General features: G+C 49.5%; 9 protein-coding genes across 9 annotated transcripts; 5 read left to right on the top strand and 4 right to left on the bottom strand.

Annotated features, from left to right (window-relative positions):
• Positions 1 to 744: 744 nt before the first annotated feature.
• On the top strand, positions 745 to 3,043 carry N7537_005142 (uncharacterized protein; the record flags this gene model as incomplete). The annotated part of the gene is made up of 2 exons (XM_056896199.1): positions 745 to 1,207; positions 1,272 to 3,043. 2 exons carry the CDS (start codon positions 745 to 747, stop codon positions 3,041 to 3,043), a joined length of 2,235 nt encoding a protein of 744 aa, XP_056755947.1.
• Positions 3,044 to 3,984: 941 nt separating this feature from the next.
• Positions 3,985 to 4,512, bottom strand: N7537_005141 (uncharacterized protein; the record flags this gene model as incomplete). Its single annotated transcript, XM_056896198.1, has 1 exon — positions 3,985 to 4,512. One exon carries the CDS (start codon positions 4,510 to 4,512, stop codon positions 3,985 to 3,987), a length of 528 nt encoding a protein of 175 aa, XP_056755946.1.
• A 1,494-nt stretch (positions 4,513 to 6,006) lies between these two features.
• Positions 6,007 to 7,527, top strand: N7537_005140 (splicing factor ESS-2 family protein; the record flags this gene model as incomplete). The annotated part of the gene is made up of 1 exon (XM_056896197.1): positions 6,007 to 7,527. The coding sequence occupies one exon, from the start codon at positions 6,007 to 6,009 to the stop codon at positions 7,525 to 7,527; it is 1,521 nt and encodes a 506-aa protein (XP_056755945.1).
• Positions 7,528 to 8,037: 510 nt separating this feature from the next.
• Positions 8,038 to 8,712, top strand: N7537_005139 (uncharacterized protein; the record flags this gene model as incomplete). The annotated part of the gene is made up of 1 exon (XM_056896196.1): positions 8,038 to 8,712. One exon carries the CDS (start codon positions 8,038 to 8,040, stop codon positions 8,710 to 8,712), a length of 675 nt encoding a protein of 224 aa, XP_056755944.1.
• A 206-nt stretch (positions 8,713 to 8,918) lies between these two features.
• N7537_005138 (SDR family NAD(P)-dependent oxidoreductase) lies at positions 8,919 to 9,782 on the bottom strand (the record flags this gene model as incomplete). Its single annotated transcript, XM_056896195.1, has 1 exon — positions 8,919 to 9,782. One exon carries the CDS (start codon positions 9,780 to 9,782, stop codon positions 8,919 to 8,921), a length of 864 nt encoding a protein of 287 aa, XP_056755943.1.
• A 289-nt stretch (positions 9,783 to 10,071) lies between these two features.
• On the bottom strand, positions 10,072 to 14,713 carry N7537_005137 (uncharacterized protein; the record flags this gene model as incomplete). Its single annotated transcript, XM_056896194.1, has 3 exons — positions 10,072 to 10,736; positions 10,791 to 12,027; positions 12,776 to 14,713. The coding sequence occupies 3 exons, from the start codon at positions 14,711 to 14,713 to the stop codon at positions 10,072 to 10,074; spliced, it is 3,840 nt and encodes a 1,279-aa protein (XP_056755942.1).
• Positions 14,714 to 16,039: 1,326 nt separating this feature from the next.
• Positions 16,040 to 17,376, top strand: N7537_005136 (homoserine kinase). Its single transcript, XM_056896193.1, has 3 exons — positions 16,040 to 16,516; positions 16,620 to 16,918; positions 16,975 to 17,376. The coding sequence occupies exons 1-3, from the start codon at positions 16,099 to 16,101 to the stop codon at positions 17,317 to 17,319; spliced, it is 1,062 nt and encodes a 353-aa protein (XP_056755941.1). The 5' UTR covers positions 16,040 to 16,098; the 3' UTR covers positions 17,320 to 17,376.
• A 581-nt stretch (positions 17,377 to 17,957) lies between these two features.
• On the top strand, positions 17,958 to 18,494 carry N7537_005135 (signal peptidase complex subunit 1; the record flags this gene model as incomplete). The annotated part of the gene is made up of 3 exons (XM_056896192.1): positions 17,958 to 18,005; positions 18,084 to 18,143; positions 18,201 to 18,494. The coding sequence occupies 3 exons, from the start codon at positions 17,958 to 17,960 to the stop codon at positions 18,396 to 18,398; spliced, it is 306 nt and encodes a 101-aa protein (XP_056755940.1). The 3' UTR covers positions 18,399 to 18,494.
• A 167-nt stretch (positions 18,495 to 18,661) lies between these two features.
• Positions 18,662 to 19,209, bottom strand: N7537_005134 (SCF ubiquitin ligase complex subunit HRT1). The gene is made up of 4 exons (XM_056896191.1): positions 19,099 to 19,209; positions 18,964 to 19,042; positions 18,833 to 18,903; positions 18,662 to 18,768 (listed from the first exon to the last, which is right to left on the bottom strand). The coding sequence occupies exons 1-4, from the start codon at positions 19,201 to 19,203 to the stop codon at positions 18,670 to 18,672; spliced, it is 354 nt and encodes a 117-aa protein (XP_056755939.1). The 5' UTR covers positions 19,204 to 19,209; the 3' UTR covers positions 18,662 to 18,669.
• Between the last annotated feature and the right edge of the window lie 286 nt (positions 19,210 to 19,495).

Below are 19,495 nucleotides of genomic sequence, written 5' to 3'. Positions count from 1 at the left end.
TCCCCTCTCTCCCGTGTCCACGGGTCAAAGCTAACGGTAAACCTTGGAACCATGGGTAAAAAATAACCCCAAAAATAAATAAATATCAAAACGGGGCGTATCGGAGGGCTTATACTTGCTGAACAAGGTATAGCTCCTTTTTCTCTTTTCCCCACACGCGGGTCTCCAGCACGTTCAGGACCAACCCCCTGGCTCGATGCATATGCCACTAAGACGGGCTTGGGTATCGGTTCTATGCTGGGAATTCCCGAAGTCCTTGACATGGATCCAAGGTACGTACCTTGGTTACTATCCCGTGTATATTGTATTTGCTTTATTTTTGTTTTCTCATTTTTTAGATTGTTTGTGTATGGAATATGATCAATAGTGACCGAAAGATATATATAAACCCGGCTTAGTGCATGGTGTAACCGTTCTAATTCAAACAAAGAGAGTGATAGGAACAGAATAGCACACAAAATATAGAATATATGACTATAACATCATATACTAATAATTGGGGGGGAGGAAAAAGAAAAAGGAAAAATAAATACCATAAATACCCCTGAACGCGGCTCCACCACTGCTCCGTGTCTTGTATTGCCCTGTCATCGAGTATTCTATTAATTTATTATCATCGGCACGACCTCTTTCTGTTCCACTCGAGAACCGTTCCTTTCCACTTTCGCTCCTTTATGTTGTAGTCGGCGGAGATCTCCAGATTTCGTCTTATCATGGTGTAGTTTCTCTCTTTCACTTCCCACCATGTCGACCTTTCCACTCCCAATGGCTAAAGCCTGGGACAACGACGACGGCAGTGACCGTCCGTCCACGAATTCGTCCAACGAACAACCAGAACATGCCGCACATATCCGTTCCAGGTCCATTGCCCACGCCAACAGCCCCAAGCGTCTATCTGTCTTTAGCGGTCGCTCAAGAAGCAATACCACCACCTCCACTTCTTCACGCCGCTCGCCAGGTTCTTCTATGACCTCGACAGATAGCTCAATTGTCTCTGACGAGCGAGCTGGTTCGTCATTGGGGCTCCGCTCCGATAAGCAGGACAAGTCGTCCCGGTCCTTTTTGGCGCGGGGAAGCCGCATCCTGCGTCGACAGGGTAGCAAGATCAACATCGTCTCCACGCTGGACGAGGAAGACGAGGCCGATCGCGAGAAGGCTCGGCCTGAGAGGGAGATGTTTGGCCGTCGTGCCCGCCATCCCGATCATAGTAAGTGTGCCAGCCACTGCCAGCGGAAATTGTGGACTCAATTGACCCTCGACAATCGATATAGGCGAGCGCTTGAAAAGCATTATCTCTGATCCCTTCGACTTCCACCACTTGACTCATACCAACCCATCGCAGTTCCAGGCTTTGGATCAAACACGCGAGAACGATCTCGTCACTGAGTTTTCGGCCATCCGAGCATCTCAACGGCCCCAGACCGGTTTGAAAGGTATCCGCGCCGAGGATATTCATTTCCGGAATTTCTCCAGCGATGACCTGGGCTCGCTTGGAACTGCCACCACGGTGGATGTGCCCAGCGCAAGCCCGCCGGCTTCTCCAAAAACATACCAGAACCACGCACGCAGGGAATCTCGCGCCAACGAAAACTTCTCGCGGCCAGTCTCGAGATATCCCCGGTCCTGCCCCACCACTCCCCCACCTCCTGCTGTGCCGGAGACTCCTCCGCCTGAGACTGTTGAGCCTGCACCCCGTGCCATTGACGAGATTCTGGGCTTGTCCACTGCGATGACGTACCCAGAGTGTGTCCAATCAGCGCAGCCAACCCGGTTTTTCAGCCCCGAACCCGCGGTTGACAGCACCAGGACCTCGTCCATCGGCAGTCACTATGATTTGGAAGATGTTCCCGAGGAAGAGGAAGGAACTCGGTATTGGGACAGCCCCGAGTCCAGCTTGGGACGTCCCAATTCTGGCACAACTTCTCAAACCAGCCCACCTCCAGCCAATACCCAATCACCCAGCGCCAGCGAGCACAAAGATCCAATGTCGGTCTATGTAGCCGAGGAGCTCTCTAGGAAGTTCTCTGAGGCGCTGGGCTCGCCGACACTTCCTCAACATATTCAGGACACGGATACCCCTCGCGCCCAGGTGGAGATCACACCACCCGAGCCGATCGCCAGCCTGCACCGATTTTCATACGAGGATGAATTGTATAACTCGTGGGACGCAGACATCGACTACTGCTATGAGCACGCAGCCGAGTCCACCTCCAACTTCGATTGGTCTCGCACATCCCTGGATGAAGCACGCCCTCAAGTCGGCGTAGCGTCCAGCGAAGGCCCGTGGCTGGCCCCGAAAACCCGACACCTCCAGCCGAGCCCATTGAGCACCTCCGCCCTACCAACCCCAGACCTGGACCCCAGCCCAGCCCAATCGATGCCCTCCCACTCCGCCCCCACCCCGGCAACCGTAGACTATGAGCAGGAGTTTATCGCGCGGGGCGCAGACTATTTCCATCCCGTCAGTTCCTCGATCCTCCCATCAATGGGCAAACCAACCTTCCACGAGCCATTATACGAGGAGTACATGACGACTGATGGCGAATCAGACCGCCACTTCCCCTTCTCGCAGGGCATGATGGGTCCCATCTCCCCACGCAACAGCTTCTCCCCGATAAGCAAGTGCAACTCGCAAGAGAGCCTGATGCTTTCTCGCGCGGCCTCCATCGTGCGCAAGCACCGCTCCTCCATCTCGACGACGAACAGCGTCCCAGAGCTCATCCACAGCTTGTCCAGCAGCCGTGAGCTCATGCCAACAGACCGCTTGACAGCCGGCGAGGCGCTTACCCGCCCTTCATCATCCTCCCACCACCGCCAGACCAAGAGTCTCGCCGAGGCACACTTCCTCCAGAATGACAGCAGCACGAGTCTTGAGGGCGCGGATCTTACCGTGTCGCTTCATGACCGCGCCAAGTCCATTTCGGAGGTCGAGTCCCAACCGATAAAATTTGAGGCTCCTTTGCCTCCTGTTCCTCCCAGAAACCCGAATCGGAAGAAGGCTCGCTCGCCATCTTATTCTCTCTTCCCAACAACCGCTCACTGAGTATCACTATCGTTATCATCAACCCCCTATTTTGTATTGATTTCTTTTTTTTTCCTTTTTCATCCCTTGCATATCTATCTCACATCTCTCGCTTTGTCATCCGATAGACACCCCTCCTTCAACCCTCTCTCAACGAGTCCACGATCTGTGTTTTCCTTGTGTCTCTGTTTTTATGTTTAACTTGTCTTGTCGTTACTTGTGAGCCATATGTTTTTCTTTTTCTTTTTCTTTTTCTTGGTTCTGCGTGTTTCAGCTGTGGTCAATCTTTCACCTCGATGCATTTCTCAGCGATAGCGAATTTTTACTGGCCTGGTGTCTTGGAAGGGCGATTTGGGAAAACAGAAAAAAAGGAAACGGAAAAGGATCCTTTGGAGGATATTTTGGATTTCGTTTTGGGTCATTCGCTACTCCCTGGTTTTTTTTGTCTCTTTGTTATAGACTTTGATTTTTATAGAGGAGCTCATCTGCTCCAATACCATTCGTTGGCATGACTTTGCAAGTATCGGTGTAGAGTGAGGAAGAACGTGTAGTTGAATTAAGTAAAGACCTATGGAAGGGAAGTAGGATTTTAGCTGATTTGGTATCGATATAGTTCTACAAGATCAGTGCACTCACTGTCTTTGATGATCTGATAGAGGACCTATGATCGCCGTGGCGAATCGTCCATGGGACAAGGAGACCTACTAGCACTTGCAACTTTGTGTCTGTTAATTCTGGTCGACTAAGATGGGAGATATGAAGAAGAGACTATAAGAATGTAAGAAAGTGTTTGAAAAAGTTATTAGAAACAGGCTTCAGCTTCAAGTAAAACATTGTTTGCTGTAAAGATAAAATCAAAATCAAAATAATTTAGTACACAACACATGCAAGCAGCAACTGTTACAGATAATTCTGTTCCATCCATCTCATCACTAAAACCAAGGCCATATATCACCAAAGATTCACAAAGGTATAGCTGCCCCATTCCACAGTGCCCAGGAGGGAGGCGTACTGAGGGGGATCGGTACCGTCACGGTCTGATATCTCTGGTTTTCGAGGTAGCATAGATTGTGAGCAGTCAAATGTTCGAGCGAGGTATTGGCAAGGGCTTCAAATGTACGTCGAGGACTCCAGTCCACGTATCCGTCTCCCAAGCCTGATGTCCAAAGTTCAGATTCTCCCCACATACGCCCTGCGTTGATTCTCCATAGGAGATCATCTGGGCTGAGGCCGGCCCCGAGGTTGATCCATCTCGTCATCACTACGGTGATACGACCATCTGATGGGTTTACAAACAATTGAACCTCATAGTCGGTGTTGCATTGATCGCAGGTGGAATACTGGCGGGCCGGGTATTTGTTTAGAGGAATATCCTGCATCCAAAATGGCTTTGATAAGTTTTTGCAAGCTCGCAGCATGGCGTAGTAATTCTGTTCCGGTTCGAAATAGTCTTCGTCGTTGGCTAGTAGGCGTGTGTTTTCCATTGACATGACATCCTGGATTCTCAAGTGTAGACTCGGTGGCGTAGGGCATATCTGTGCCTCAATTGAAAATAGAGTAGTCGGGCTGACGACTCTGTCTCCCCGAAGAAAGTCATTTGTCACTTCGGTGAAGGATAGTGCATCTGTGCTAATTCCGTTTGGAGGTCCGCGGTAGAATCGTCTCGTAGCAAGGTGAATATGCGAAAAGTGAAGCTGATAATGAGAGTATGTACTGGAACCGTTATGTATAGCCATCCAGAAATGATCATGTAAACCATTTCTAGACGTAGCCACAGGGCAGTCAATGCGAGGCGGGTAGGTATGCGTTGCGGATGATAACTCAAAGGGCTCTGATATACTGTCCACGGCATGAAGGATTAAGCAGGTATCGCAAGTTAAGTATCGCGGGTTATCATGTTCGAGTCGATGTAAAAAGGACAACATGGCATTTTGTTCCAGGTAGTATCTTTGCTTCGTCTGACTCCTGAATAGCACGAGAAATCGACTGTTGCAAAGCGAGAGACAGTAAATATCCTCAAGTTGAAGGAAATTTGCTATTGATCGCAATAGCTCGACAGGAAGGGCGTTTAGGAAATTCGGGCCTAGATATCTCGAGCTAGGATTGGTATCAAATTTGGGTTCAAAACATTGGTGTATATATCGGTTCCAGGCAGGCGTGATAGGAGTGGTCTTGGGGGTTTGGTTGATACAAGGGAGGATTTCTTTCGTCGAAATCAACATTGTGTATAGATGCCTATGTAGGTAATGATGGCAAGCAAGATAGATAAAGAAATATTAGCAATGTAGAAGATACAAAATGTAGAAGAGGCTTCTAATGCTGCAAGGAGTTTATAAATCATGGTATGAGTAAAGATGATGAAAGTGTAGTCCCAAAGAGGCTTAACACCATGTAAAGGGTAAATTGGACCTCTATTAGATCTATGACTATGTACATAAACAGTATAAATAAGGCATGGATACCTAGAAATATATCTCTGAATACAAATCTATGAAATTATCTTTATATCATACATACTCTCTGTTTTAGTCTTTCTGAAGTGGAGAGAGAGAGAGAGAGTTCCGACATTCGAAAGGGAAGACAGGCTTTGTATGTATCAAGACTGTAGTGATTGTAGCAATAAAAATATGCACCAAATATTGGGCGCTTCGTGTCTTTCCAAATCGATTATCTCCTATTAACATCAGCGCCACATGAGCGCCGATCATTAAGCGTACAGAACTTCTAATGACCCCCCAAGAACCCTTCCCAGGTGCGAATTCCAACCTTGGAGCCTATCCAGGTTTAGTCAGTCTTTCTCAACTTTAGAACTACCTTAGGATGATGTGATCTATGCATGCAATATGTTACATAGTGATGTCTGAAGTATGATTACCTAAAGCGGTTAGATCAAAATCATATGACCCGCTATCTTATCGCCACCAACTCATCCACCTCTCATTCCAGATTTCCTTGTTCACTCCCCAAGCCTTTGCTCTACAAACATGGCGTCTACTCCTTCACAGGAGCTGGTCAAGCAATCAGCTGGCCAGCTTATGCCTCCTCCACCACCGCCGAAGCGAATCAAACGCCCTGCGACTGTTCTTGATGAAGACATCTACAGCAACGCTTTGTCCCACATTATCGCCCGCGACTTCTTTCCGGGCTTGCTCGAAACACAGATCAAACAAGAGTACTTGGAAGCCCTTGAATCAAAGGATAAAGCATGGATTGCAAGCTCCAAAAAGAAGTTGGCAGGCGTCATGCGCACGCCCACCCCGGGGTCGAATGCAAGACGAAAGTCAGATTATGCATCGGTTCCGAGTACCCCACAGCATTTCCCGGCGGGACGGCCGGGTGACACTCCACATGGCTGGGGAGGTGATACTCCCATGTCTGTAGTATCGACTTCCACAGCGGCAACTGAAACAGAAGACCGGCATATTCCCGATGTATCGAATATGGGACTGGTCGCGTTCCAGGAAAAGTACACGAGCGAAGACAACGAGTCTTTCAACAAAGTCCTGGACAAGCAGAATGAAAAGCGACGGGGGAAATATTCCTGGCTTTGGAGCGGGAATAAGATTCCCTCCGCTCGACAAATTGCACACCACCAACAAGAAATCAAGCGCATCACAGCTCAAGGCGGAAACCCACAAATGGGCCTTATCAAACGAGACGAGCATGTCCAGCCCGCCATAAAAACAGACCTAGATGCTCGCCCCGCAAATCCAGACTCGTGGAAAAGCCGCCCAGATAACACCCTCATGTTCCTCCCCTCCTCGGTGGAGGATACCCACGAGACGCTCCCACAGAAAGCAGAAATGACATCCCGAGCAGCTCCTAAGCGAACTCTTTATCAGAATACCAGACTTCTAGACCCACATGCCGCAGCAGCAGCGGACGCCGCCAGCTCCGTTCCCCCTTCACCCTCAATATCCGCCATCCAAGACGCCATCGCCGGCCGACCGCATCTCAGCGAGTCCGAAGCGGCATCCGCCTTCGCAGGAAGCGAAACCCCGAGGGTGAACGGCTACGCCTTCGTCGACGAGGACGAGCCCGAGCCTGAATTCACATATGGCTCCAACTCCAAAACCGACGACATGGAAGTTGACTGGCGCCTCCTCGGACCGACCTCTGAAAAGCCAAATCCCTTTCAACTTGGCGAGACTCGCAAGCGCGAAGCCCTGCATCACCGCATGGTCGATCGCATGGCGCGGAACAAGCGTGCTGAAAAGGCTGCTCGTGTTACGAAGACGCCTGTCTCGTTGACGCCGCGATTTGCTAGCAGTCCTCGTTTGGACTTTGGATCTCGGTCTACGCCTGGGGCTGGGTCTACACCTGGGGCTGGGTCTAGTAGGGGCTCTGTCTATGGTGGAGGGAATGCCCAGGGAAAGATGCTTACGCCTGCAGCGCAGAAGCTGTTGCAGCAGGTGGGGACGCCGAGGTCTGGAGAGAGGAGGTCTGGACTAGGAAATGTTTGGACGAGTACGCCGAAGCGAACGCCTACGCCGAGGCGAAAGTGATGGTGGTTCATGACCTTTTTTTTATCTTTTAGCTGCACGATACCACTGAGTTCATAGACTCCCACGGCGTTTTATTCCTTTTTTTTCCCCTAGAAATGATCATTAGATGCCGGTACTGGACGTACTATTACTATTTTTATCCAAAATTTGCAAATTATGAGCATTGGTATAAGAATAGCTGTTATACAGCAATATACTAGACTAAGTCCTAGACACAGGGAGAGTGGACATCGGGACGAACAGGAACCGCACGAAAACAATTCTTACCCGGGCCCGATTCTTCTTCTCCATACTCTTCTTATTCCTTTAATGCAACGACGTGCCCATAAATATCATTCATTTTTACCAGATTTGATATTTGGAAGCTTGGGTTTGGCCTAGAAACTGTGGGTTTGCTCTATATAAATGTTCAAACGTCACTAACGAGATACCAGATTTTGCTTTGAGACTTAATCGGTCTCTATAGTATTTAATTTACTCGTATTTGATTTTGATATACCAGATATCAAGATGAGCATCGAGACACTAGAGAGCAAGACTGCTTCATCAGCATCAGCATCAGCATCAGCATCAGCATCAACATCTGCTACTGCATCTGAAAATATCTCCGAAGCCAAAGAGGTCATCACACCAACACAGATACCAACACCAGACGAAGAGAACGAGAAGGAAAAAGACACATCCAAATCTTCAATCTACTCCCCAGCAAACCTACTCTCAAGTCTCCTCTCTCCATTCTCTTTCTCAAGCACGTCCCCGGAGCCAACAACCACAATACCTCCAAGCAACAACAAAGAAAAAGAGTCCAAAAGTCCAACTAAAATATTAATCGAAACCTCAACCTCAGACTCAACAACACAACCAACCCCAGAACCATATTACACCCCGGAAGAAACACCCCTGTACAAAACCCTCTACAAGACCCGTCTGACCAAAACCCGCACAAAACAACTCCTCCGCGCAGGAGAGCGAGCATACAACGACCCACCACCTCCACCAGGGCTGGGTGATTGTTGTGGCAGTTCGTGTGATCCTTGTGTAAGGGATTTGTGGAAGCAAGAGATTGGAATTTGGAGGGAGAGATGGGGGGATTGGGGGGTTGAAGACGGGACGGGAGTTTCGAAAGAGAAGAAGAGTGAGAAGAAAGAAGTGAAATTGGCGAAGAGGAAAGAGTTGGAATGGTGATTGTTCTACTACATATACTAATATACATATACATATACATATACATATCCTATGTGCTTGTTTCTAGTCCTCACCTCTGGCTTTTTGGGTCATCCTGATTCGGCGAGTCTCCTACATCTGACAGAAATACGATAATAGATGATAGCAGGCAAAGCATAGAGTAGTACTTGTGTTTGGCTGATCATCAGGTCTATCGAAATTTTAACTTAAACTTCAGTCTCACGCTTAGCTTCTTCTTTCCACTCCTCCCTCCAACGAGACAACGGGGGTCGGCTCTCCAGTATATCCCCAGTGGTCCACAAAATCCGCTTTCGATCAATCTCCTCTGAAACCTCATTATCCGGACACAAAATATAAAACTTTTTCTCCGCCATTTTCTGCATCATGAAATCAACCACCTGCTCAGAAGTCCACGCACCCGCCGGCTTCTCCTTGAAGTGTCCAGCGCTGAAACCAGTATAAGTCCATCCAGGAATCAACAGGTGGACACTGACATTCGGAGCAGTTTTATCTACATCGAATGACAAATGCTCGGCAATAGACCGTACAGCAGCTTTGGAGGCATTGTATGCAGGGTTACTGGGAGGATTCGTGATTCCTTGCTTGGATCCAGTCATCACAATAGCCCGGGCGACATCCTTGTTCCGGGTAACCGTGTTGAGGAGGGCAACGATACCATTCGTATAGCCCATCGTGTTGATTGCAAAAGTCCTCTCGAAGTATGTCGGATCTTCCCACACCCCCTTATCCCCAGCCGGACTTATACCAGCGCCGGCATTGAGCATTAGGAAATCAATACCGTCTGGGAATTGGGATTCGACTTTAGGAACCAACTGTCGCCATGCGTCGAATGATGAGACGTCGAGAATATGACTTGTGGTGGTGTTGCGTCCGTCGGAAGGGAACTTCGCTGTTGCTTGCGAAAGGGCTGCGGCATTGTTGTCGACAAGCACCAGGTTCATTCCGTGTGAATAGCATCGTTGCGCTGTGGCAAGTCCGATACCTGAAGCAGCTCCCGTGATGAGTGCCGTAGCGCCTACGCGGAAAGTTGCGGGAAGACCCGATTCCATGGTGAAGACTATGAAGGTAGAGGAGTGGTCAACTGAGAAGTTTAGTCGACAATTTATGAAAAAGTTGAAAAAAGACTAGAAAAAGAGGAAGAAAGAAAGAATTAGAGTACACTACACGTTCAGGGTCGGGGATACATTCATGTAATCATCAGTGGAGTAGAATGACCGAAAAAGGTAAGAATATCCCGCATCGAATTAGTTTAATGCATGTCTTACGGCATTTTGAAGCCTTCACTTTGATACACTTCTAGAAAGATAATGAACTCAAGTACACATTGATCATGCCTGTTTACAGCAAATACATAACCCCCATAACCAACAAACTAAACACCCAACCCCAAGCACCCAGCCTCACCCCAAGACTTAAATAATATACAGCCCCAAGATAAGAACATGTAATAATACCATCTGAATTTCGATACCCATAGGAAGAATTCATCCACGCGCCCTCAGGACACCCGAAGCCAAGTGCAGACGGACAACTTTGGACAAGGGTATGACAGATATCCTGACAAGGCAGAATCTCCTTATAGGGACCCGGCATGATCAACTCATCGATGATAGCATTGCGGGAGGTATTCGACGCCACGGATTGCCGGTACGGACTATCATCCGGCAGAGAAGAACCATTGATGAAAGCCTGGCCTGCATTGCGGACGGCAAGGTAGTCGGCATTGCTACTGTAATCCGCGCAGCGGGGAATCGTTACCCCGCAGAGCCATTGTTTGTAGGCATCTGCGCAGTCGTCGCAGCTGACGGCGAGGGAGAACATGGATTCTTCGTTTGTTTTGCATTGGACTTGTTGGAGGGAATAGGTGAAGTTCTGGTAGAAGGCGGCGGCGTAGTCATCGTAGATTGTGCGGAGCTTGTCGACGCTTAGTTTAGGGTTTGAGGGGACTGCGTATGCGACTTCTGAGCAGAAGGTTAGGTTGAACAGTACGCCACAGTTGTTGTCTGGAGGATGGTTAGATCGGAATTGTTTTTGTAGGGTTGTTTCGGCCTGCTTACCTGTTTTGGTCGTGAAATTCATCGGTTGCCATACCTGGCCGCCGCCGCCGATGATGCCATTCCCGGACGCGGTCGAATTGCCCACCATCGCCAGAAGACCGCTGTACGATGAACTTTGATTCAGTCCAGTAATATAGAACTGTTCTTTGGGCTTATTACCAAGTCCACGATTGGTCATGCCAACCTCAGTTGAATTACTGATTCGGCCCACCTGTGAAAGCTCATCGAGGGCGCAGAACGATCTCTCCAAGCCCACCAGTGCTGTATCGTTGATGTTGTGGGCAAACATAGTATACGGAGGGACGATGTCCATCCACTGCTTGTAATTCGAGGAGTTCTTCTCGGACTGAGTCAGGTTGTTCGTCACCAGCAGCGCAGCGGAGACGTCCGCGTCGATGAAGAACAGATTTGGTTCATTGTCCACGATATTGTGGAAAAAGGCATCGATGGATGCTGCAATCTGGTACTTGTAGACTCCCGTGTAGTCGGTTGAATTAGGCGCTGCGACGCCGATGAAGACGTCGCTGTCCGTGTCTATGGTGATTCCCACGTATCCGCCAACGGCAGTGTGCATATCCTGCAGCGAGTCGTCTTTGCCCGGTCCTGGCTCTTGCAGTTTCTCCGAATTCGACACATACAGCTGCAACTGCGGGAATGCGCCTCGGGCGCTGGTTTTGTTGGTATATGGTTTCTGGCAGGTGGTGAGCGACAGGTAGACTGTCGTCGTCGCTCGTTTCGAAAAGTCCATGTCTCGTTTCCGTCGCTCATTGTTCGAGTTGTCGTCATCTACCTCCGTAGAATTTATGTATGAAGGAAGACCGGGACCTGGGGTGTCGTGTTTGCCGTTCACCACTGTTTTGGGCAGGTAGTACCAGTGGACATCGCCGATCTTGAACGAGTCCCGCGTGTCGAACTGATTGTTAGCTAATGCTTTCGGGGCATTAGAGTCTCTGCGCACGAGGTCCAGCCCATTTGACTCGCCATCTTCGTCGACGGTGTCACGAAGTTCCAGCCCATTGAACGAGTCCAGCGCAAGTGGGAGTCCTGCCCCGTCACTCATAACCGCCCCTCGGAGGTTCAAGGCGTTCTCTGTACCCGGGCCATGGAGAGCATCGGCATAGGCTACCGAGTCGCAGGCGAGTACGAAAACGAGAAAGATTGCGCTAATCGTTGCAGTAAGGTAGCACTGCAGCGCGTTGTATTGGTGTCGCATGGAAAGACGGAGGGGAGGGTGTCGCTGAACAGCCAATGGGCAGAATTTAAATTGGCCAGTAAGATATCACGGGCAAGCGGTGGTATACACCAGCTGTAAACCTCTTCCTGGAGGCAAAATCAGCGGCTGCATGTAGTCGACGTGAGCGTTGTTTGGATGAGGCTGACTATCGGGGAAAATGCCAGCCTTATCAACTTGGCTGCCTTGCAGCCTTATTTAGAACACACGTAGGACCGCGCGTAACTAGTTACCTATTTAAGTACATGTACCTACTTCGTAAATATCCATGGATATCATATATTCTCTGCCAGATGGGGCATTCCTATCTTAGCTACTACCCCTTGTATGAAGGCGCTTAGAGTCAGGGTCTTTGAGTAGATTGAGTTGAGAATACTATCCAATCAGGACGCAACTCCTACAGGGACAGGCAACCGAGAGTGCAAATGAACAAACATTGGCCAGACAGCTCAGACCCCTGCAGGAGCACTATCGGTGGCTTCTTAGGGTACCGGGATGAGGTTGAATGATTCTAACGTGTATAGCTTGGATTTCAGTCCACACGTAATTTTAACAAGTTTATACCCAGGTCATTTGGAAAAGAATATGAAAATCACATTCCATCGAATAGATATCGTAGTTTGAAACCAACGAAAAAACAAGGGGCAAAACAGACTATCACAGAGAAGGAAGATGCAAGATGCAAAACAACAGGGAAAAAAGTCAAGGAAAGATAGCAAGTCAACATAACTAACGATAAAAAACAAAATCAAACCAGCCTCTGCCAGCGGGCTATGCCAATACTCACAACAACAATACCTGCTATCACTCCAAGAATGCCGAACCACCATGCCAATCCCTCTGTGTGCGCGCCGGGAACTTCTACGTTCATACCGAACAAACCACAGATCAAGTTCATGGGGACCAGAATCGTAGCAATCAAAGTGACCTTGCTGAGGACCTTGTTGACGTGATTTCCCAGCACCAAGTTGGTAACATTCAGCTGAGCCAAGTAATTGGTATGAGACCGGCTGAGCATTTTTTCGAAATGCGCCAAGTTCGACATCATGGTCACGACGTGATCCTGGATATCACCCAGGTAAAGACCAATATCACCACGGGGAGTAACCGAGTATTGCTCGTTACAGCGCTTGGAGAATCCACGGATGACATCGGCCTTGCCGCCTAGCAGGCGCATCAAACTCATGACTTTCTTGCGCAGGCCTCCAATGCGAGGAAGGAAGGATTCGAAATCGTCGACTCGGGCGATGAATACATGGTCTTCGATCGCCTCGGACTCCAATTCCACATCTCGAATCACGGGGCCGAAGCTATCCACGATGTCGTCGATCATCGCGTAACAGATCCAGTCACTGCTGAGAGATACGTAGTCTCGCAGCTTTCCAATACGATTCCGAACATTGGATGCGTGAGGGTTTTCCTCAAAGGAGAAAGTGAGGACACCGTCTCGGAAGACAACCATGTAGAAATTGACAGGCTCCAGGAACTCCTCGCTGGTTTTGTCCATTTGGAAGAAGGTCCGGAAACAGACAAAGTAGTACTGTTTGAATAATTCCACCTTCTCGCGGGCTTCCTGGGTTTGAATATCCTCCGTTGTCAGCGGGTGAATAGAGAAAGCCCGGGAGATAGCTCCCAATTCTTCATCGGTGGGGTTGACCACATCCAACCACCACACACCTCCCTCCGGTCCAAGTTCGAAAAGATCTCGGAAGGTTTCGCCAGGGAGCACCAGATCTCCCAAATCGGCAGCATGAACTGTGGTTTGAGACTCGGACGAAAAGAACCCAAAGCGAGAGCGCTGGGTTGTATTCTGGAGAGGTTTAACCCGCTCCTTTTCATTTGTAACCTCAGCCTCCTTCTTTTCATCTTGACTCAGTGTATCGGACGAGCTGGTCTTCTTGATTGCACCAATCTCAGGGCTCTCCGCGCTAGGACGGAGGTCGTAAAAGATGCGGGGCCTCTTGCTCTGCGAGCTCATGCTGTGCTTGCGGTGATCGCCATCGCCGACTTTGGTGCTCGGGTTCAGAGCCACAAACTCCTCCAGTTCCTCGTAATCAATGACGGGAATACGGCCCGGCTCGTCGAAGCAAGCCTCCTCTGCCGTGTCGAATGGCACATCACCCAATTGGGGGCGAATGACACTGGCGTTGCTGAAAGTCGGGCGCCGGTTGTGGGTGCCACCTGAAACGGTGCGTTGCAGAATAGCTTCTAGGTCGGGAGGCGCATGGCTGTCCAGGGTATTGGCGCGCTCACGGCGACGCGGGTCGGCAAAAGCCTCAACTGAATTGGGAGGAGAGGATGATCGAGCGGACACGGACGAGGCGCAGGAAGCGTTGGCGAGATCCGGGTTCACAATGCTGATGCGACGAGGGGTCTGGTAAGTGCCGTTATGATCGACTGAGAATCGTCGACCGAGTCCGTTCAACTCATTCAGCGAACGGTCGTCTTCCGCGGCATTTTCGAAGTCTCGGGGAATTGGACCGTCCCTTCGGGCATCTTGCGGACTGAGTAAGTCTGGGCGATCGATTATTTCAGGACCTTGAGTGGTATCGCGCGGGCTATAAGAACGCTCGACCGGGGCCTCAATTCGTGGAGGCGTCTGCATCTGGAGGCGGTGATCATCCAGTTCGGGTACCGGGGTACTGTACCTGGTCAGGTACATGTACCGCTCGGATCTGGGAGACTCAGACATAGTGAGCTCTGCGTATAAGAAGATTCGATGAAAGCGATTAGGGCGCCAGATTGGCAGATTTTTGTGGGAAGTTTAGTTTAGTTAGGAGTTGCTCTTTGATAGCACGACGGCCGGAGCAGACGCAAGCCGGTAAGAGGTTCGTTCAAGGGTGACGGCCCTCCATCCATAAGCCAGACCCTTCACGAGGGTCTGGCGTTACCGACTAACGTCTGACGGCCACAATAAGGTCTTTCTTGAAACCCAGTTAGGGGGGTCTGGTGTCGCCCCCGCCGAAGACCCGGAACTTAGGGCCTGCAAGAGGGTGGAGGAGAGAGGCCTCGGAGTAGCGAAGTCCCGCCAACTTGAAGAAGTGGGAGGATGAGGAGCTTGGTGACTCCAGAATTGCTGTTAGACGGGATGCGCGAAATGGTTCGCAGGAAGTTCAACGGTTAACGATTTCGAATTCTTGAGTTTCACAAGAGATCGGATGAAGATTCTAGTTTTAGAATCGTAAAATGGTGTGAGGTGAATTTAGTGGGAAAAGCGGGAAGGGTGGGAGAAAAGGGCATAAAAAGAAGTGGCAAAGACCAAATGGAGTCGATGATGCCGAGGTGGTTCCGAAAGCCCACAGAGTCACCACGGGATATCAAAAGAGTATGGATAGTCAATATAAAGCACCTCAGGGGCTGCAATTATAGGGGAACAATAAGAACAACAGTGGGGGGACTAGAACTAATATGCCCGAGAGAAAAAGGGAGAGACTGAAAATTTTTGCAAGCGGGCCCTGTTTCAGCAGATAAAGGACTAAAAAGGGTCTATACGAGTAAGAACGAGTGAGGCAATTAGAATAACCTATTATTATTGACTAGACTAAATAATTTACCTGCTCTGATACAAAATATATTCTTTTGGGGCATTTTTAGGTCGAATGTCTTTACAACATAGTTTTGACTTCTTACATCCCCTATAGCCATATACTACGATCCATGCACAGATTAGCCTCTGGATATTTTGTCGCCCTTGGCAGTTGGGTATTTTCAGGGTTAGCTGACACAATAAGATTAGTCTAGAGCAACCTATCTCGGTAAAAATACCCCTTTTTCTTCTTACGATTCTTATGTTTCGCCTTTTTCTATGTGGAACATGAAGTCAACCCACCGATATAATAATTTGATGCAATCGGATCTAACATCCATGTTCAATGTTGAAAGACAAATCAAATCCAAAAGAATAGAAATCCAAGATTAAAAGAGAAAAGTCCCCACTTAACGTTTCCGACGTCGGCCAATTTTTTTGGTGCGCCAAGAGTTTCCGAGTCACATACCAGACTATCAGACGATCTTGTACATTTTGTACATTTTGTGTGTTTGGACCCTTGTAACACACTTGATATAGTCATCGATCTCATGTCTTCCTTCGTGATCAAGATCCCTTGCTCCTCTGCCAACATTGGCCCCGGATTCGATGTGATCGGTCTGGCACTGTCCCTCCACTTGGATCTCCACGTCACCGTCGAGGCCAAATCCTCATCCCAGCTTCCCTTCAACTGCGCCATCACCTATGAGGACAAAAGCAAGAGTGCCGAGCAGATCAGTCTCGACCCAGAAGTCAATCTGATCACCCGTGTAGCCCTGTATGTCCTCAGATGTCATGACCAACGGGCCTTCCCCATCGAGACCAAGGTGCATATCGTCAACCCTATCCCGTTAGGCCGGGGTCTGGGCTCCTCTGGTACTGCCGTCGTCGCCGGTGTCATGCTGGGCAATGCGGTGGGTAAGCTGGGTCTGAGCAAGGAACGGTTACTCGATTATTGTTTGATGATTGGTAGGTTGGAGTGATTTATGTGCCCCTCATCTGAGTCTCCCCGGGGGGGAAAAAAATTATATATGAATCGTATGTCGTACATTTTACTAACGTACACGAACAGAGCGGCACCCGGATAACGTGGCTGCTTCCCTCTTCGGTGGGTTCGTGGGCACCTATCTGAACGAGCTTAAGCCCGAGGATGTGGCACGCAAAGAGATCCCCCTCAGTGAAGTCCTGCCTGCCCCGGCAGGTGGTGTGGACACCGGCATCAGACCCCCCGAACCACCCATGGCCATTGGTCATTACAGGAAGTTCAACTGGGCTCCTGAGATCAAGGCTATTGCCATTATCCCTAACTTTGTGGTGCCTACTGCCAACGCCCGTAATGTACTCCCGCAGACCTACTCGCGAGCGGACGTGGTATGTGAATGTTCAAAATTGATCAACTATCTGATTCCAGACTAATCTCCGACTAGGTCTTTAATCTCCAGCGCGCTGCACTCCTCCCCGCGGCCTTGGGAAGCTCCCCGCCGGATCCTGATATGATCTTCCTCGCCATGCAGGATAAGGTGCACCAACCGTATCGCAAGACGCTGATCCCAGGCTTGACCGAGATTCTCCAATTCATGACCCCTGCCACCCAACCCGGTCTGCTAGGAATCTGTTTGTCCGGTGCAGGACCTACCATCCTGGCACTGGCCACTGATCGCTTCACCGAGATTGCTGACCGCATTATCGCACAGTTCGCTTCCAATGATATCTCGTGCCAATGGAAGCTGCTGGAGCCTGCTCATGATGGCGCAACTGTCACCTATAACTAAAAGCCGGTGCCTTTTTCTGTTGTCATAACACGATCGTTGTCTGCGAGTCAGCGGCTCGCCGTGCTTGACATACAAGCACGCAGCATTGGAGCATTGGAACCTGAGGGGCACTCGTATCTGGTTGGATATGGGAAGATTTCTTCCCTAACCGCCACATGGGTCATGCAAGAGCTCGTTTTCACCGCTCCTTGCTTCTCGCATTGCAGGGTGCATGTGAGCCTTCCGATAGGGCAAGTTGGGTTCGGATTACATTTGGATTTGCAGGGTCTTGTACACTGGTACACGATCGTAGACCGACTCTCTCGAGGTCGGTTTCCCATCAGCAGTGCTCCAACTTGGGTGGACTGTCTGTTTTGGTTTTAGAGATAGATGGCAGATGACATTGAATGAAATCATGATCAACCACGTAACGAGTCAATTTCTCAAGGAACGGTCCTATTTGGAACCAAAATTATCTTGCAAGGTTATACTCCGTGCTTCGGACATACTTTTGACGAAGTGCTGTGTACAATGTAGAGAGTAAGGCGGTCCGACGTGGCAGAAGGCAAATGACACCATTGCGATAAGCCGCCCGGCATCGATCAAGGGACCCTCGAACCTGGCCTGTTGACCTCAAATCTGATTAAATTGCTTCAATCATGGATGAAATACTCGCCCCTATTCAGGATGCCATTGAAGGCCAAATTGTACGCCCAGCTGCCTTGTCTTCATTCATTGTTATTACTCCGCGCGGGCGGTTCAAGCTAACAATATCTCGATAACAGGACTTCCACGGCCAACGTCTAGCAGAGCTACTGTCGACCATCTTACTGGTTATTTCAGGGGTATGTTGCACGAATATTGGGTCTTGCATTACCAGAGCTAACAATTATCTGCTCTAGGTCACCAGTTTCGTTGTCGGATACATATACAAGGACATCCACCTTACGTTGTGGACCGGTTTGGCGGGCACACTGTTTACAGCTTTCGTCGTTGTCCCACCTTGGCCGGTATACAACCGCAACCCAGAGAAGTGGTTGGGCTCACCAAGTGCGAGAGCAACTCCGGGTATAACTGTGGACGGGGTGAAGGTGCAATAAGCTATTGTTGGAAAAACTGTCAAGCGTAATAATCATTGGAAACATTTGGCCAGCGCTCTCGTCTGCTACGGAATATGAGAATGGGAAACTATGGAGCTAGCTCGAGATGTCACATCGTTCGAATGCCCAAACCCTAGGCCGTCGTAAAGATCCTGGATCGTCTTCGGAAAGAAAAAAAAAAACAAGTTATAGCCATTTGAGTATGCGGAATCAGCCAGAAATCGTGAATTTGTATCGTGTAATGTCTTCGAACCCCCTGATGGCCCCATCTTTACCGGCCGTACTTCTGGAACTCCCAGTCTCGGTTATCTAGCGGGCAGACTTGACGGGTCTTCAGCCATCTCGATATGCAGTGGAAGTGGAATGCATGCTATAGGAAGGGAGTGATTAGCCGATGATCATACGGTCAGATGGAGGGATGCGGGGGTCCTCACATTGCAGATACCCCAGGCAACGGTGCACTCTTCCGTTGTTGATGATCCTTGGTTGGCCTGGCATTCGATGCCTGTTTTGTCGGTCGGTTAGCTTGTAAGATAAGAGAGCTTTGGGAGGGGGTTCAGCGTACACAAGTCCATAATGTGGTTTCGGCAAATGGCACAGTTGTCGACGACGATATCCCAAGCCCACAGGGCAACAGCATTCCACTTAAGAATAACCAGTCAGTATCACGAGTCGCTGCAAACAGTAGGTCTTTGTGTACCTTCTTGACCTCGAACTTCTTCTTGTCGGCATTATCGGAGCCCTTGGCAACGGCCTTGCCCTTGGACGAGCCAGTAGCGGCTTCCTTCATCTCCACGTCTGCCATGTTGAGGTTCTTGTCGGAATATGGATGGTCTCGGTTTGCAATTCTTGGCGCGAGACAACAGAAGCTAGCTGTGGTGGGGGGATCAGAACTGTGACTGACGTAAGTGAGGCTCCGATGTCTAGGTTGGGGCGGTGATGGAGGGCGGTGATTGTAGTGTATGAGAGTCAGATAGAACGAACGAGGTACCTTCTTTTGGGGAGTTAAAACAAGAGATCTCTCCAAAGGTACTCAATGCACAATGAAACAATGCGACCCTGTCCAGCAGTTGATAGTTCTGTTTGACTTGTGTTTG

This window comes from Penicillium hordei (assembly GCF_028827395.1).
Source record: "Penicillium hordei strain IBT 12815 chromosome Unknown utg000002l_segment0_segment0, whole genome shotgun sequence".
NCBI classification, from domain to species: domain Eukaryota; kingdom Fungi; phylum Ascomycota; class Eurotiomycetes; order Eurotiales; family Aspergillaceae; genus Penicillium; species Penicillium hordei.
Note: the sequence above shows the minus strand (reverse complement) of the source record. Positions and strands in the feature narration are given on the sequence as shown.